This window comes from Haemaphysalis longicornis, unplaced genomic scaffold, assembly GCF_048455015.1.
Source record: "Haemaphysalis longicornis isolate Haplotype H1 unplaced genomic scaffold, Haemaphysalis longicornis Haplotype H1 scaffold_8, whole genome shotgun sequence".
Lineage (NCBI taxonomy): Eukaryota > Metazoa > Arthropoda > Arachnida > Ixodida > Ixodidae > Haemaphysalis > Haemaphysalis longicornis.
This window is the reverse complement of record NW_027526445.1, coordinates 106,197,344-106,216,104: the sequence shown is the minus strand read 5'-3', so window position 1 is coordinate 106,216,104 and position 18,761 is coordinate 106,197,344. Positions and strand designations below refer to the sequence as shown.

The window sequence follows — 18,761 nt, the reverse complement described above, 5'->3', positions numbered from 1 at the left end:
TACCTGCACCATAAGTCTTACGTTCCAAGCCCTTTATCGGCTACCTAAGCACATTTTGATGCTTGGAGATTAGAGATCATCCATCAATCATTATTTGGGCTCGCGTGTCCTAATGAGCGGCCGCACCCGTGTACAGAATGAGGCGCGGAATCGTTATCTCGCTGCTTACGCCGTGTTTTTTTTTTTTTTTTTTTTGTTTTCCTTTTGCGAGGAGCGAAGCGAACCGATGCTGTCCCTCACATGAAAAGACGAAGCCCCATGGCTCGAATGGTTCAGCCCGTTTTCATTCCATGTTGTGCAAAGCTGAGGTCATTTCATTTTTCTGCACGCCCGGGCCTTTTGTTGAGGCTTCAGGGAGCGTAAACACAGTGGTGGAACAACGTATAGATATGCAGGAGCTCCGGAAGAGAGAAAGGGCTGAGCCTCCAGTGATCTTGGCCAGGTTAGACGAATCATAACTGGCTGGAGTGGTCCAAACAGCGAGGATCCATGGCTATCCGCCTGCAAACTTGATTCCTCATTCACCTTGTTTCTGTTATACTGTGCCTGTGACTAACTACTTTCCTTCCCATAATTCCGTCCACCGCGTCGATTGTATCTCGCGAGTGAAAGTGCTGACAAGTGCTGTTCGACTGACACTCACATGGCGGGATCGTTCTTCCCTGAGCAAGCAAATATTAACCTTGGGTTTTACTTTGCGTAGGATGTTTGAAGGGAATAAAGAGACATTACTCCATTTAAATTGTTTTCGACGCAAGATTCAGTTGGAAAAGCCAGGGCCGACCACTTTGAAAAAAATACCGTGAATTTCAGAAGCCGAAAAAACGCACTCTAGTTTCCAGAACCCCCCCCCCCCTCTCTCTCTCACACACACACACACACACACACACACACCAACGAAAAAAAGAATAATAATAATAGATTATCTTGAGCCCCCCCTCCCCCCCGTTCGTTTCTTTCAAGACACAGCCGAAGCCTCTGTAGGTAAACGTTCGAAATGGCGCCTATAACGACTAATTGCCCTTATAGGCGGCTTGACGTACATGCCAAGTGCCACGATTTGCATAGGATGTCTGGGCTCCCTATGTGCTCAATGCCTTCCGACGAATCTGTAAGTGTGCCGACTCAGCAGATGAGGAGAGGAAGTGGCATTTGTTTTGCGAACACACATTCGCCAAAAAAAAAAAAGAAAGAAAACGAAAAGAAAATCAAAGCCCCTCTATTAAAAGAAAGATGGTTAAAACGCGAAGCTTGCTCCCATGCAACCTTAGTCGAACACATAATCAAATTCCAAAATTCAAACTGCTTCGAGAGTGTCGGAATTGCGCTATATGCACGTCAGCTTCATAAATCTAGGGGCCCAGGTTTCATTTCGACCACGGGAGGCGTTTTTTTTCTTTAGGCGCTTCCTGTTTCATCATCATCATCATGCACCATTTGTGGAAACCTATCGTTAAAGTTGGATTTCTTGCAGCGCGTTTTGGTGTTACGATCTACGGCGCAAGTGAAGTATAGAAAGTTTCGCCTTAAAAAGTACCTGTAAGTTGTACGCAAATTAATGAATACACGCCACATCTCATAAACGTTTACCCCCAAAATATCCCCACAGTGCTTACAACATTATCTTCACCGTCTCTTTAAGCAGAATACGCCAAGACTTCTCAGTCAGATATATCCAAAGCAAGCGACGCACATAACTCACCAGGGACGAGTCACAAATGACGTGGTAGAAGATTTTTTTGAACAGCCGGCACAACCAGCCAGTGAATTTGGCCGTCACGGGAACCATCACCAGACGACGTCCAGGAAAAGAAGCAGCAGACGACGCTCGCTAATGAGAGTGCTGGCAGTTCGAGCGCACGCCAGCAGACGACGTTTGTCCGTTCGTAAGCCTAATCTTTTCCCTCAACGCGAATCCGAGCGTGGTCGATGCGCAACGCCGATGATGACAGCAGGGATGCTTAAAAGAGCATTATTCGGTCCGATCACGATACATGGAACCAGTTAGTTTGAAATAGCGCAATTTCCTTGTCCTTAGAAGTTAGTCACAGACGACTCTGCAAGTCGGATCCTTCGGTCGTCTGCAGCAAGAATGGTGTCCAGGCAGGCAATGGCATCACATGTACGCCGAACAGTATGCCAACGGTAGCAATGCCATTTAAGAAACGCCGCAAAGACTAACGCAGATCAACACCGTTGGCGGAAGAAAATCAACACTGGTCCCAATACCAAGCGTCATCGAACACACAGCCGGCAGCTTCAGATAACGAGCGTAGCAGACGACGCTAAGGTGAGGGCGAGGGCGAACACTGAAACGGACTTCGGCAGACGACGTTGACGAAACGTCTGCAACGTTTGCGGTCAGTTTTGGCGACGACGGAACACAAGCGGACGACTTCGGCGGACGACGTTGACGAATGTCTGCAGCTTCAGTTGACAGCGGCCGCAGCAGACGATATTTTCGACGATAGCAGTTTTTGGCGACGACAGGAAATAAACAGACGATGTCTGGGCAACTCTCGTTTCAGCAACACTTCCAGCGGTGATGATGGGGGCTGAGGAAGGGGGGTGGGGGTCGGAAGAAGGCGTGGTAGTCGGTTGCGCGAACGGCAAATCCGGTCTCCTATCGAGCGGAGCGCGCGTACGTTAACACCGGCGTCGGAAAAAGCGCGCCACGATCCAATGCTCGCGGCGGCGTCGTTTCGCAGGCAAGGCAACACAACTACTCGCCTTCCTGAGAGCGGCACTCTCCGCGAACAGCAGCAGCAGCAGCCTCCAAGGATGTCAGGGTCGGGTCGGACGTCTCGCCCGCGCCGTGAAACGAACATTTGATCTGGGGAGGGAGAGAGAGGGGACGCTGCTTCCCGGGGGGTTATTCGGAGACAACGATTAGATCGGAAACGCGCACGCGCACTGCCGTAAGGCATTTACGGCGCATTTTAACTGCAGCTGAAGGCGACAACGTAAGCGTCGCGTACTGTGATACACACGCGGGTATAAGTTCATTATAAGCGGAGAAATGAAACAAAAGAGGGCGGTAGAAGAAAAAAAGGCAGGAAAAGTTGCCCTCTCCGAGGTAAACGCTTGTCTCCGCTATACGAGACGCGCTCGCCTTGACTTCCTTACGTAAGCAACGCCGTTCGCCTCCGTTCGTTCCTGTAACGCGACGAATGCTGCAGTGTTTAAGGAAATTTGGCTTCCTCTTTTTTTGCTTTTTTGCTTCATTTAAGCCTCGTTTTGTTCAGCCCTAACGCAGCTAATTCCTTGAAGTTGTGTTTAGACGGCGACGGTTTGCATTTGCGTCACAAGCTCTCCGAGTGCCAAGAAGGGTCGGGTTGTTTCTAACGACCTGGCTTACCTGCCCCCTTGCCTTTCATTAGTGTCTTTACAATGAATTTTTTCATGCTGTCGTCGGAGTAAATTAATGTCACGACCCGCCACGCGTTCTTGCGACAGCGGCAGTTTCATGCCTACACGGAAAGAAAGAGAGTGTCCTTTATTGAGTATACACGTGCACTGACTTGGCCGTAACGTTTAAGAGAGCCTCCAATGACCTCCCCAAGTCGTCACCTGATGCATGTCATCAGTTGTTTCTCTTCCCTATAGTTTATTGCTGTTGTTGTCACCATAAAGGTAGTAAGAATAAGTGGAAGGGTTTCTAGTTACCAAAAACTTCCGCAGGAATTTCGGTTCAAAGGTTGCAATGATTTGTTACTTCTCAAGTGAGCAGTGCGTGCTAAATAATCTACGTTCACAAACGATCACGTAAATAAAGCGCGTTCGAATAAAAGCGCACATTGCCTGACGTAGAAGTTATAAAGACTTCTGTAAGCCCGTATCAGCTGCCCAGCCAAAGTTAATCCACTCGAACGCCTCCCACACGTTCCATCTTCACCTTAAGGACACGCCATTTCTGGTTTCCCGCACCACGAAGGACGTCTCCGAAAGCATCCTCAGAAGGCTTGTCCTTCTGATCTTATCTTGCCCACTGTTTCGGTGCTGTGCCTCCCTCGGTTTGCAAATACATATCTTGACAACCACAGCGATACCTTCGTAGCCTACATCCGTTAAAAAAACGTACTATCAAGATTATTAGCTCAGTATGCGTGGTCTGCCTGGCAGGGGTGATCTTAAATTGCGAATGAAACGTAAGCACTTCAGAATAGTTTTCACTACGGGTACAGACATTTGCGTGCAGTAAATTTTAGTTCACCGACTTTGGGACCGAATGGCCCGAGTATTTTTCTTTTTTTTTTCTCGCTTGTAATTGATATCGCCATCATTAAGTATGGTTTCAAGTTTTCGAGCTGTGTATCGACTGCCCTGCGAGAAAACAAAAGATACACGCAGGTGTTCCTTCAACACATTGAAACTCATTTAAGAATTGATGCACACAAATAACTAGTTTGATTTATTTCAGTTTGTTTCCTTTTTTAAAATTATTCATATAGACAGCACTAATCATTGATTTGCTCGCCTTCGAAAACAGAGCTTTCGCATAACAGTAATTGTGGCTCTTTGATTTTCGCGGCTAAAATTGTCACCTGTCCGGAGGCTCAAATGACGGGACTAGTGGGGACATGAAACCTACTGTAAATGAGAGAGAGAGAGAGAGAGAGAGAGAGAGAGAGAGAGAGAGAGAGAGAGAGAGAGAGAGAGAGAGAGAGAGAGAGAGAGAGAGAGAGAGAGAGAGAGAGAGAGAGAGAACTCTTTAATGTGGGCTGGAGAGGGGTCAGCTCTGCTAGCGGCAGTGCTTGATACGCCAGATGGGGATGATTACAATGCAGTGAAGTGAATGTGAGAGAGCGGGAAAGCAGCAATGTAGGGCTCCAATAAAACCCTCCCCCGAAAATCATGGTACGTCACCCAACACTGGAAGACGCTGCTGCTTTTGCTCCAATCCAAGGTCCCTCCCTAAAGATCAAACCAACTAACAAACAAAGAGGAAAACGAACGTAACTTGGCATCGTGAGGATTTTCCATTTCTGGGTTTCGTTATCTTCTCTGTTGCCTTGTTTCGATCGTGCTTAAAAAGACCACGCTACCTCAATTATCGACCGGCTTGGCTAAATACAGAAGGCAGCCTTCGCAGCTCTCTCTACCTTTCTCTCTCTCCCCCCCCCCCCTTTCTTTTATCTCTCTGTACGCGCATATTAGAAAAGATAGTGCCACAAAGGCTGTAATGACGTACCCAGGAAAAGACATGGTTCCTCGGCCAGCAAGTAAGCTGACTTCTTATAATGCCACGGGAAGCCACTTCATTTAGTGTATGTTCGAACCCCACGCATAAACTATAAAAGGAAAAGAACAACAACAATAAGAAGGTATCGCTTGTAGTGAATTGTGAATAAGAAATGAGGGGCTCGTTGAATGAAAGCAGAAATGTGAGTGGGCAGTCAAGAGAGCCAATCATTCAACGAGGCCCTCATTTCCTATTCTGATTCTCTACATGCATAGCGAGAGTCTCTAGTCTCTGTTTTGGCAGTCTTGGTGCCATAGGTAGCTTAAGAGGGGTTGATTGCTGGTCGGCCACTCCCGACATGTCGTAGGCGCTCGAGTCACGGCCCGGGTGTTAAGAAAGAAGGTCCCCTTCACCCCGAGTTGTCCGAGTGGCGCTGGCTAACATCCCCAAGGGCAGGAAACAATTACCTTAACACAAATACTAAAGAAAGTGGAGGGGAGCACAGCCCCGCCGGTAGCGTAGTGGTCATCGGACCAGACGCGTATTCTGGAGGTCGGGGGTTCGGATCCCGCCCGGCGGGCATGTTTTCTCCACCTTCTTTCTTTCTTTCTTTCTCTCAAAAACTATATCTGTTTCAAAAGGAATAAATGGCCTGTGACATTTCCTCCTTGGCTTCCTTGCCTACTCATTTTTCTGTCTTTATACAACGAGCCCCCCGTTTTCCACGGTGTTTCAGCTAAATTCAGCCAGCGTTTAAAAGTTTGCCGATGCACTCCAAGACGACGCGCCCAAGTGAATATTGCTCACTTCTGTATGATGGGCGTCACGATGTTTTTTGTGCTTTGCTCACTTAGATAATCAGTCAAGGTTAATTAGCCAACTTCTACACCAACAAAGCATGAAAAAAATCCCAATTATAAAGTTGCACAGCGGTTTTTCAAAACGTCCGAATAAACAGTTTCTGTCTTTCTGCGTATTAAGTATTAATATTTTTCAGCTTACTGATGATGTTCTCGAAATACAAATAAACAAAAAAACGCCATCTGACATGCTCGCTTGCGCGTCGTAATTGCAGTGCTCCCAAACGTTCCGCGCGAAAACACACACAGGAGCGCTGCCGCGTAAAAGGCTGCAGGGCAGCGACGTAGGCGTTGGCTGGGGCTCTTTACGCCAGCGATGTGCTTCCGTCGCCACAGTTCGTTCTAGCGATAAGCAGACCTAGCGGTTAGCGCTTGTGCGGCCGGAAGCAACAGGTCCGTCATCTGCCCTGTCGCTCTTTAGGCGCCAGCGCATCTATGATTATTTGTACGCGGAACGTGTGGGAGCGCTGCAATCACTACGCGCAAAGCCGGCATGTCACGTGGCGTTTTTTTTTTTTTTTTTTGTATTTCACGGGCATCATCAGTAAGCTGAAAAACACTAATACCTAATAGATAAAAACACAGAAACTGTTTATTCGGACGTTTTCAAACCCCTCTACAACTTTAAAATTGGGATTATTTGTCTAGCTTCGTTGGTTTAGAAGTTGGCTCATTAACCCTGACTGATTATCTAATTAAGCAAAATGTAAAAAAAAAATAGCGGGACACACTACATACAAAAGCGAGCAACATGCACTTGGTCGCGTCGTCTTAGAGGGACTCGGCATATTTGTAATCCCTGCCTAAACTTAGTTGAAGCACCCTGTATATCTCGGCCCCCTCCATTTTCTCCCCGGTGCGTGCTCCCCGGCTGGCGCTACTGTTTTTTGTACCTCACCACACGTTTCAAAAAGCATAAATCTGGGGATTTCGCCTAAGTGCGTCATTTGCCACCGAATACAGGTTCACCAGATTCGGCTCGCTTTGTGACGAGCCAGGAAATTAGTTCATGGACGTGGGCTAATGGTACGCATATGAAGAAAAACCAGTTGTATATATATAAAGGGGCCGGCGACATAAGAAAAAAAAATTCTGAAAGAAATGTTCTAGCCTTTTATAGGCAAACCATATAACGATTCCCCTATAGGCCCGTGACAGAACAGGGGAGCGAATGGGTCGGAGACTCGGGCAATAAAGAAAGAAAATCCATCCCACTCAACGCGAAAGCTGTCGTAAGTAGTGCAGAGCAGTGAGTCGCCATATACACAGGTTTTGCCTCAAATGTACCTGCAGTCTTCTTTGCGCTAAACAACGGGAAGATGTATGACAAGCGCCAGCGTTTCAGGGGTTTCGAGCGGTGATGACTGTATAAACCGCATGGTTTTCGATGCCTCGGCGGGACGCCCTTACGACGGTACGCCGGCTTCTACCTGGGTCCGTTATCTCGATACGCCGCCTGATTCCGGCAGTCGCTTGACATCGAGGCGTTACAGTGAGCTATGACGACAAGGCGAGCCCCTAAAGTTCTCCGCACTTAAAAATTGTGGAACCGAATACGCAGAGACGTTGGAATATTTCGTAAATTGACAATGCAACCTGTCAGGGCTGCGCAAGTGTGCACGAGCTGTGAAACAAGTATATAATTTTTTACGCTTGAACCATCCACCCTTTTTATCACTCCTCGCTTAACCAGAGCCCCGAATGCATTCTCGATCAGACCGAATGTCTTGATTGCTCAAAACATTCCACGCGAAAAACTGGTTTTCAGCTGGAGTGAGTGAGCTACTTCCAGCTGGGAATGAGCTGGTCTCAGCTGGTATCTGCCGGAAATGTCGTGGCCCCAGGGGGGATGGGAACCAGCTGGTATCATGGGGGACCACTGGTTTCAACTGCAGGATCAACTGGTCCCAGCTGGCATGGGCTGCTCCCAGTTGGAAAGAATTCCCAGGAAGTTTTGTATTTATTTTTTATTTATTGTTGCATTTGGGCAGTACAGTGCAGAAATAGGCTTCACCCCGCTTGAGCAGCAACATAAGCAGCTCTAGTGCACAAACAGCATACAACATACAAATAGTCTTCAGACATATGAAGGAATAAGCAAAAAAATTACACCATCTTCCCGTAGGGGAACCCTGAGAAGTATGCGAAGCAGCCATGGGGTCGACTGAATAAGTTCCCATTAGTTTTCAGTTCGTCGTTTCCGTTGACGTTCAGCTTGGCGTGCCTTCGTTGTATCAGTAGCTTCTTGACGCAGTTTGAATGCGTGAAGGACATAAGGCGCGTTCGTAACTCATGCTCCCGTCTCGGTTTGTAGCGCAGTGGATTCCACTTCCGATCACCGCAGCGTGCGGACGCGGAATCATGAGCTCCGTCGGAGCGGCGTTTGCGGCCCAGTCTCACCGCGGAAACAGGAATGCTGAAGATGCCCAGGATTACTCTGTTGTTCTGCCTCCCCTGCCAACCGGGTCTGTTGTTTTTAACACCATTTTCCTGCACGGAGACGTAAAGGCTCGACCGTACCGAGTTGAAGACTTCCGAGACGCGTTAGCGCAAGACACTGTGCTCGCCGACATTGCTGCCCTCGGCACCTACCAGATGAATCATATCTGGGCAGTCACCTTTAAGAGCGAAGAAGGAAATAAGAAAGTGCTCGCGAAGAAAGAAATCACCGTCAAGGGACACAGGTGCCTGGTAATTGACCCGTGCCAGCAAAACGTCCGCGTCAAGCTTCACTGGGTCCTGCACAATGTTCCCGACGATCAGATAAAGGAAGCGTTCGCGCCATACGGAACTGTGGTTGAAGTGACGAAAGAAAAGTGGCGGGCGACAGGGTGTGCGAATTTCAGCACTATGACACGCATCGTTGTTCTCCGGCTGAAAGGGGGAGTTGCAAGGGACGATTTGCCGCACCAGCTGCGCATCGGAACCGAGCTTGCTCTCGTCGCCGTGCCGAGAAGACCACCGCTGTGCCTTCGGTGTCAACAGACTGGGCACATTCGGGAGGAGTGTCGCGTCCCCAAGTGCAACGTCTGCCGGCGTTTCGGACATGATGGCGCCAATTGCGTGAAAACGTATGCGGCGGCCACCGGACCCGGAGCAACAGAAGAGCGTTGGAAGCACATAATGGACGAAGCGGAGGCGGAGGAGGTCGTCAAGGGCCGGGATAAGGAGCATACACCGACCCCGGCGGACACGCCAGCAGAAGCAGGGGACATTGACGAAGGTAGTGCTATTGAGGGGACGACGGGCACGGAAGAAACAGCGGCAGCTCAGGCGCCGGAGGTGCAGCCGCAAGATACCCCGCTGCCAAGTATTGACGACGGCTACCCAAGCGACGCCTCCATGGACGCCGAGGACGCCGCCACTCGTGGGAAGGATGGTGCATTCAATGAGCTCGCGGCCAAGCGGCCACGGGAGGACAGTGCTGCGGACGCTGACGCGAAGAACCTGGTGGGTATTGCCTCGACTGGGCCCACAGAGAGGAAAAAGCGCCCTGAACCTAAGACGAACATTCACGTCAAAGAGATGAGGCCGCCAAAGCCCCCCTCGTGACGAGATTTATGTGTGCCCAAGAACGGGGCGAACGCCTCATGCCGCATTGACCTACGCTAGCGGACGCACACCCGCGCATTGGTCATATGTCCGAGGTGAGCGGCATGCGGTCTAGTTTTAAGTGCAATGCACTTTATAAGCGACCCCAAACCATCCACCGCCGGCGTCGGCGGCGGCGGCGGCGTCGGCGGCGTCCGCAGTGCTCTTTAAAGAAGAAACAGCATCCGGCGCCAGGTTTCGATCCGAGGACTTTGCGGGCCGCAGCCCGACGCTCTACCGAATAAGCCACGGACGCGACGCTGATATTGTCAGTAACGCGCCTTATATCTTTAACGCATTCAAACTATGTCGTCAGCGGCGTGCGTTGGCGACTCAGCGGCGTTATAGCGGCTTGATAACTGCGTGGTGTACACGTGATACTACAAACCCGATGGAAGAGATGGAAGAGAAGGCGGCGAAGCGGTGGGCTGCGGGGGCCGAGCGCAAGCGCCGCAAGCGGGCCGACAACCGTGCATTCGCACTTTCACATTCTCCCCCTCGGGGAAATGCGGGGGAATTTTTTCCAAATGGCTGTACGTTTAGAAGCTGCAATTAACGTTGCCACGGTTAATGTGCGAGGCCTGGCAGCGAGACGGAAGCAATGCCAGCTTAGTAGGCTGTTCGCAGACCGAGAACTGGATATAACTGCGGTGCAAGAAACTAAAGAGGAAAGCCAGGAAATGACAGACCGCATGTTGCAACCTTTTAAAGCAAATTTTAATGTGTGTGTCTCGCACGCCGTGGGAACATCGGCTGGGTGTGCCCTTTTTATCAGGCGATCACTAGGGATTGTTGAACAGACCGCTGTAGCTGATTCGAGTGGCCGCTATGTGTATTGCGACTTTTCATTTTGCGATATTGAATGGAGAGTTATATGTATTTATGCACCGAACAGACAGGGTGAGCGGGAGACTTTTTTCCAAACTATTAGTAAGCACCTTGAGTGCGAAAGGGTTGTTATCTTGCTTGGGGATTTCAACTGTGTGTTCATGACAGAGGACAGAGCAGTCCACGAGCGGGTTAGAGATAAAAGCGCCGAATGCTTAATGGACATAACTTCAAAATACTGTTTGGATGACGTAGCTCTCTGTTCGACTAGAGATCCAATCTGGTTTACACATTTTCAAGGTGCCAGTCACGCGAGGCTGGATAGAGTGTACATATCAAGTGAACTTGTGCCACTGCGTGACAGTTATAAGGTCGAGGCCTTGTCCTACAGCGATCATTGCCTTGTGGCGTTCTGTCTGGGAAACAAACAGAAAACCACGAAATGGAATTGGAAGTTGTGGAAATTAAATAGCCGGGTACTTAAAGATGAACCTTTTACAGCTATAGGGTCAGTGAACTGTTTACTAATATGCACAGTGATGCATAGACGAGCTGGGGAGTCAAGTGGGACCTTTTTAAAGAACAAGTTAAAATAGGTGCAGTCGAAAGAAGCACAATTATCAATAAACAGAAAAGAGAGAAGGAAAAAGAACTCCGCCAACAGTTAAGGACTCTATTGTTAGAAGAAAGCGCAAACGCCGGCGAGTTTAAGCAAGAAATAAGAGACACAAAAAATAAACTAGAAGTCATCGATACTGAGCGTTATAGGGGAGCTATCGTGCGAGCACGAACAGATAAGATGTGGTTCGTTGAAATGCTTACAAAGCGTGCGTTGTCTGATGAAAAACGTTACGCGCAGAAAAACGAAATCAGGGAAATACGGTACAAAAATGGTGTTACGGCCCAAAAAGAAACGATTGAGCGGGCGTTCGTCGAGTATTACACTGAGCTGTTAGACAGGCACACTCCAATGAACGATGGCTTTGGTGATGAATTTTTATCGCTTATGCCCAAATTAGAACCAGAGCTTTGTGAAATAATGGAAGCACCAATTAGTGTGTGGAAATTAGAAAATGCAATAGATGATCTGAACACCTGTAAGTCACCCGGGCCAGACGGGTTAAGCGCGGAATTTTACAAGGCTTTCAACAGGGAGGTAGCGGTATTTTTATGTGAAGTATTGGTAGAGGCTTACAAACTACGTGTTCTCCCGCAGTCTTTTAAGGAGACACATATAATCTTGATACCGAAGTGTGAAGACGCAGTAAAAGTGCAGTCCGTAAAGGCGTATAGGCCAATTAGTCTAGCCAACGTTGACTACAAAATTTACATGAAAGTCTTAGCTAGACGGTTGCAAAACGTAATTCAGTTTTTGGTGGGACCGCATCAAACTTGCGGCATTAAGCATCGCACGATAAGTACCAATGTGCACGTCGCCAGAAGTGTGTTAGAGTTCTCAGGTCGTGTGGTGATGGTGCAACTCGACCTTGAGAAGGCTTTTGACCGGGTGTCCCATGACATACTTTTCAGAATCTTAGAATACACGAATGTAGGGTCTGTTATCTTGGATGGTATAAAGATGGCGTATGCCGGATGCAAGGCGAGCATAATCGTTAACAAAAATTGAAGTGAAAGTATAAATGTTGGTTGTTCGGTCAGGCAAGGTTGTCCGTTATCGCCTCTTCTTTTTGCGCTGTACCTCGAGCCTTTCTGTTTAAAAATAATCAAGCATGAACGAATACGGGGGTTTGCATTACAGAACACTGAACTAAAACTGCTCGCATACGCAGATGATATAGCTGTTTTCTGTCGCGATCAAAAGAGCATAAGCGAAGCAGTTAAGGTGGTTAAGTCCTTTTGTGAAAAATCTGGGGCTGCAATTACCTGGGATAAATGTTCGGGATTGTGGCACGGGAACTGGTGCTCAACCCCTGCCGTTTTTGAATGCATACAATGGACCACGGCACCAACAAAATATCTAGGGGTGCCTCTGGAGCATTATAGGGATAGCCGAGACTACTGGACTAACGAGACCGAAAAGTTGAGAGACAAAACTAGAAACTGGCAAGGGCGCTATTTTTCTATGTTTGCCCGTGCCACTATCTGCAACCTTTTTTGTTAGCCAAAGTGTGGTACGTGCTGCAAGTGTTGTGTATGTCACGTGCTAATGTCCAAACAATCCACAGAATATTTGCGGTCTTTCTTTGGTCTTCCAGCTGGAAAAGAACCAGTCGCTCTAACATTTTTCGCCCAGTCAAGAAGGAGGGTCTTGGTCTTTGTCATTTATTTTTACGACAAGTTGTCGCAAGGTTTTGTTTTGTGCGGGATCAAAAAGACGCCTTCTTGCGCACTGTAATTCAAGTGCGGTTGAAAAATGTGCCGCCTGACATTGTAGTGTCTTCAAGTGATGTTGTGTGCAGGGGGGTGAAAGGATATTTGCGAGAAGTGGCTCTGTCTGTTGAATTTTTGAAGGTACGGTTTTCTTTCGACTACCTGTGTAGTGTTTCCAGGAAGCGCCTGTACAAAGATTTAGTGGATGTTTGTTTACCTGTGCCACTGTATAGGTCGTTATAAGGTGCGGGCACAGGGCTTGATGTTTTAAGGAGGGTTAAAAGTATGCCTGTGAAGCCTGCAATGAAGTCCTTTTTTTTAAAACTACACAGTGAAACCCTTCCCGTAGATACTTGGTTAGCAGAAAGAGGTATTTTTGTGCCGTGGACAACCGACTGCAGACTGTGCAAAAAGCCGGAAACTATTAATCACGTCTTCATCGACTGTTGGGACCCAGTGTTCCACTGGGACGTCCTCCAACGTACGTTAAAGAAAGACTTACCCATAACGCCGCGTAGAATTCGGTTCCTACCTGAAAAAAATGAGGGCGGTGTGCCGTATGATTTGATCATGCTTCTCAGCCTTCATAGTATATGGAGGACGAGAATGGCAGTGAGGAATGCGGATATAAATGCCCGGCCTGTCAGGGAAAATTTCATTGAAAGCGTACAGTATATACGGGAAGTGTTTCGTGCTGAGGATGATCTCCCTGAGTGGTTGCCTATGCTTGACGATTTAGTGTGTCTTAGAAAGTTTTAAAGCCACGTAGTCAGCCAATTAGGGTTGACGGATCATTACATGACATGATGTGTGATGTGCTGTAGAAATGTCAAAGCAGGCAATAAAAAAAAAGTTTTGTAGCGCAGTGGGAAGAGCGTCACGTACCTCCCGTTGCGGCCAGAGAGTCGTGGGATCGAAACCGGGCGCCGCCTAACTATTTCTTTTTATAGTGGACTGCGCTGACGTCAGCCCAAACGCTGACGGGGCTGAAGAGACGCGCATGCGCAGTAGAGTGCAGATGGCGGACAATGACAACGACAACGAGGGAGGGAGGGACACAGCCCCGAGCATGAGATGCTTCGCATCTAGAAAACACATTTCACTTCAATACCCGTAGTATACGGTAATATATAGCAATCACTTCATAATAAATATTTGTAACATCACGCATCAGCTCAGATAACATAAACCAATACAAGGAATCACGAGGACAAAGATGGCGCTTAAGAAGTAGTAGAACATACAAAGTTGCATCATTGTAATGATAACGCATCCGTGGAACGAAACAGTACTCGAGCAGTACGTTTGAACTTGCGAACATTCCTGAAACTCTTAGCAATTGAAATTACATCAGGGTAGTCATTAAAAAGTTTCATTATCAAATAATCCATCATTTGCATGCCGCAATTTGTACGTGGCCTGTCTACAACAACAGATGTGTGACGTAGCGCGTAACCAGTAGTTCTACTCAAAAAATTATTAATGAACACGTAGTAGTTTAAGGCAACTTGCTTTGAAACAAACACGGCAAGTTTGAGCAAGAAGGTTTCTTTTATATCTGGGATATTGTTTGGCATCATAAGATTTCTCGAAGTAATATATTTGCTTGACGGGTTTAGTAAGCGAATGGCTCTACGCTACAACGCAGAAAGGTTATCAATGTCACATTTGTTACCAATACCCCATAATAGCACACAATATGTAAAATACGCGTTTATAAAGGTGGAACCAATAGGCGACTAGCTGGAAATCAACTGGTATGAGGTGATCTGAACAGGAATGAATAACTAGCCAGTTGGTACGACCGTTCAACCTACTGGTCCCAACTGGCATGGTGAGCACGTGGCTTCGGCTGTAAAGGACTAATGAGCAGACATCACATTACGTCATGTTTTGATGGTCTAATTTTCTTTGGCTACGAAGCTACGAACGCACCGAAGCTACGCATGGTCTATAAGGCGCACCGTGTTGTAGAGGGCAATGTTTCTATTTGAACAGATGCCCCGAAAATTTCAGAAGTGTCGTTGCGGCAGTGCCGATATTTAACTAACAACTCATCGATGCAACCATCGGTACATGCGTGGTGGACTCCCGCGATGCTAGTAACAATAAAAAGCCGCGCGTCTAGTACTGCACTCGGAAAATTTTGTTTTTGTTGTTGCAGACGTGCATAATTGGGGTGAAAGCGACGAAATATTTTTTTCGCAATTGGCTATTCCCAAATTCCTCCTCCGTGATATTCCTGGTCCCTTGGAGAAACTGCTGACCCAACAGAAAGCCGTATGTTTTGCGTGCCTGTATACGTGGAAGGGTTAATGTCGTACTTCAGTTACCGGCAAGAATTAAAGCTGACAAGCTGAAAACAGAGATTAAAGAAACTCTTATAACATGCATGAATTTGGGTAACGTACCTGGGTGACAGCTGTGCGTCGTCACCGAATTGTTCAATTTTATTTATTTAATTCTAACATTGTTAGCTCTTCTGAGCTGATACAGGAGTGGGTGAAAAAAAAAAGAATTTTCAACAAATCGTAATGCCAGTTCAGCATTAGACAATTCAGCGAATTTGCAATGCCAGTTTACGCTAAAAGATTTTAACGGTGTGGGTCAGTAAATACATCTGCGCCATGGCTGTCCCTGTCGACAATGGTTCTCCCCAGAAAAGAAAATTCAAAGGCACCAACGCTTCCCACAGAAAACAGTATATCATGAGGGTGACCTTTATACGTGGGGACACTCGTTCTGGCGGTATACACCGGAAATATGACAGTGCGTGGGACATTCTTGTTTTGTAAAACCGACCAAGCAGCATTCATTCATGACTGCGTTTTCTTTCTTAAAAACAATCACGGCGCGGAATTTTTTTGGATGGCTCTCCGGAGCAATTATTGTAATGCAATAGACCAGAGGCTTAGTTCATCCCATTAGCCATATCGCAGTTCGTACTTGAATGGGCAACTGTAGGACGTTCTCAACTGGGATCATTCCCTGTTCATTCCCAATTGGCACCACTTCGACCTGGTATACGATTTGATAAACCAGTTAAACTGGAACAAGTCGGATCCTACTCGAAAATTTTCGCCTGGAATATTTCCAAAACCTGGCCAAAGAACACGAGCTCCAGTCCATCCGTTCACGCATGCTTTCTTTGGCACGCCCGGTATCACATTTCACATTTTCAAGCAAAGCTTTCAACCTTTACCGGCCAACAGTTCTTTCGTGGCGTGCGGAACAAGAAACTGCCAACGCGGCTGGGGATGGGGAGGGCGCTTTTCACTTACGGAGAACAGTGCAGATGGCGCTGCGATAGGGCGCTATTACCCAGCGTTCCCCGCACGCAGGTGACAGCTCACACCGGCTGGCACGTCGGCGGGACGGCTTTATCGTCTGCTTTAGCGACAGTTCTTTCGGGCCTGTTTTGGCTCTGCTTCGCGTCCATAGCGCGCTTTCTTCGCACGGCTTGATTAACTTTTTCGACAGCACATGCTGGGTAACCTGGACCCGACAGAATTAAGTGAGCATACGGCAAACATACGTTAAGGGTTGGTTTTCAGGGCGGGAAAACAAAATGTAGAGACGCCATACAGGCTTCTGGCCTATAGAGAAATGCTACCTTTTGCGCACTGCTTGACACGAACGGGACTCCGTTTTCTAAATTGGTGAATATCAAATCGGTTGTGTTTTAGAGGTTATTGCATAAGGCGAAAGTAGCGACTGGATCTGATAAATAGCGATTATAAGAGGTCCTTAAGCTTTTTCGCAATTCTCAGACTTACTAAACTGACTAGTTTAAATCTGTATATATAGGAATCCTTAAGCTCTAATGCCGCATTGTTTCGGAGTCTGCGCTTGTGTCGCGCGGTGGTGTAGCTCCGAGCTAGCACATCAGGATGGCTAGGTTCCGCTGTCTCACCCTTCGAAAGACTCTCCTCTCCGTTTTCTTTTCGCCGCTCTAGCCCGGCCGTGGCCGACGCTGCTGCTACGTACGGGACCCCCCCCCCCCCCCCCCAATTCCAGGTTCCAGGTAACGGCTGGCAGAATCTCTGGTTTGACTCTTTGTAGAGCCACGTGGTGAATTCAGGGGACGTCGCATGGGCAGTTGTTGTGGGTGTCGTTGAAAGCATTGCTTTCCAATCACCTTTACTGCGTAGGTTGGAGCCATTTTTTTAAATGTCTCACAGGTAAACAGCGCAAGCTCGATTCCGTCTCCGTTGCTTCCTTATTCTGCTACACGTTTCCGTGGCTAACCCAAACGTCTTTGAAAGGCGTAACAACGTCTGCGTCAGCTGGTTAGAGCGGGCCCCTAGTTGTTTATCATGTTACCAAGGCACGTATCATCCGCTCGACCATGAACCGCACGACTGACCCAGGAAAATCCCCAGCGCTCAACGGCCCGTGCGCGGCGCCGGGAGTTGTTTGACTGGCCGACGCGGGTTTCGAGAGTGAAAAGCCGTTCGGGGAAACGAGGCTTTTTGCATATGCGCTAGGACCGGCAATCGCTCACTTCAGCCGCCGAAGAAGTAAGAAACAGCGAATAAGGCGGGCGCTATACTATTTTCGCGCAGAGGTGAGTGACTGCGACTTCCACGTTCCCAGCGGTTAACCACCGTCGACCGTGCACCTCCTGCGGCGTCCTGCCGAAGTGCATGGGGACGATAGGTGCCCGGTAAAGAGAAATCGGCAATCTTGCCAACCCGCCGTCATCGTTTGGGGGAATGGAAGCTGTCGGGGTCAAGAAGGTGAATGCAAAAGCCGACCCCGTATACAATGCTTATCCTTTTATTAGCTTGCTGGTCTAGCTCATTTCGATGGAGTCGTTTTTTTTATGCAAGTGCTACGAAAGAGCATTTACAACCCTGGCTTTTCAGGGACGGATGTTATCAGCCGCCGCGACTGCCCTGTCTATGGCAATTCGACCACCGAGCCATAAAAGAAAATCGGGGGGTGATTCCTATTTGTGACGCATGTGTAAGAAATCGAAATGTGATCACACATTTATTTATTTATTTATTTATTTATTTATTTATTTATTTATTTATTTATTTATTCGGTTGTTTGTCTTTTGTTTGTTTGTTTGTTCGTTTGTTTGTTTGTTTGTTTGTTTTCATACCTCAAGGGTCTCCAAGGAGGAGGCATTACATAAGGGGTGGTACTTGGGGTGGTACATAAGGGGTGGTACTTGGCAGACTAATACAAAAAATGAGGGTAGGGGGGATGTTTCAGCTACATAACTATATAAAAGACCCATACAAGAATGAATGAGTGAAAAACCATAAAAACGACGACACATGGCCGGACATGCTACTTGCTTTACATTGCGACCTGATCAGTGTTTAAACCGGTTGATGAACCGTGCATCACAGCAGTACAACGGTGCAAACATACATACAAGTCAGACGCAAACAACGGCTAAGAGCTATGTCGCTGTAATTTCGGCAGAAGAATAGAAAAGACAATATAATTTTAGTATGCCACACTGCAGTACTCCGCCTGCACTGAGAACAATGAAGACGAGAAGAACGGGAAGCATTAAAAAAAAACGGACAGAAAAGGAGAAAGCAAAACCACGAAAGGAAAAAAAGAAAGGAAAGTAGAGATCCATAAGCACATTATACTATTCCGGGCGCAGTGAGCAGTGTTTTAATCAGGTGAAAGTCTTTGGTCTGCACAGAGTGATCGGGAAGATTGTTCGTGGCTGAGCGAACAATGATTGTGCGGATGTGTTGGTGCGTGGGCGAGGGTATGAAACTTGATGTTCGTTTTTGGTGCGGGTTTATGCATGCAATTTTGGCGTGACGTAAGAGTTTGGTGATAATGAGTAATGAAACCTGTGGAATAATTCCATCCTTGCTAGTTTCCGACGGTTGTTGAGAAGAGGAATAGATGCGCGCGATTTGTGGTTTGTGACGCTATAGTGAATGATGAAAAATCCGATAAATCAAATCTAACTGCGCGATTTGGGATGGCTT

General features: G+C 47.6%; 2 protein-coding genes across 2 annotated transcripts in view; one reads left to right on the top strand and one right to left on the bottom strand.

Annotated features, from left to right (window-relative positions):
• LOC144148658 (kelch domain-containing protein 3) overlaps positions 1-2,123 on the bottom strand; it is an 83,808-nt gene extending 81,685 nt beyond the window's left edge. The window contains exon 1 of the mRNA XM_077680175.1: positions 1,703-2,123. Coding sequence (XP_077536301.1) covers positions 1,703-1,789 — 87 coding nt within the window. The 5' untranslated portion in view covers positions 1,790-2,123. The remainder of the gene's footprint in view (positions 1-1,702) is intronic.
• A 6,253-nt stretch (positions 2,124-8,376) lies between these two features.
• On the top strand, positions 8,377-9,594 carry LOC144149680 (uncharacterized). The gene has a single exon (XM_077681333.1). It carries the CDS (start codon positions 8,404-8,406, stop codon positions 9,592-9,594), a length of 1,191 nt encoding a protein of 396 aa, XP_077537459.1. The 5' UTR covers positions 8,377-8,403.
• The last annotated feature ends 9,167 nt before the right edge of the window (positions 9,595-18,761 follow it).

Coding starts and splice junctions, on each gene's coding strand:
- LOC144149680 (XM_077681333.1), top strand. CDS start 8,404: ATGAGCTCCGTCGGAGCGGCGTTTGCGGCCCAGTCTCACCGCGGAAAC.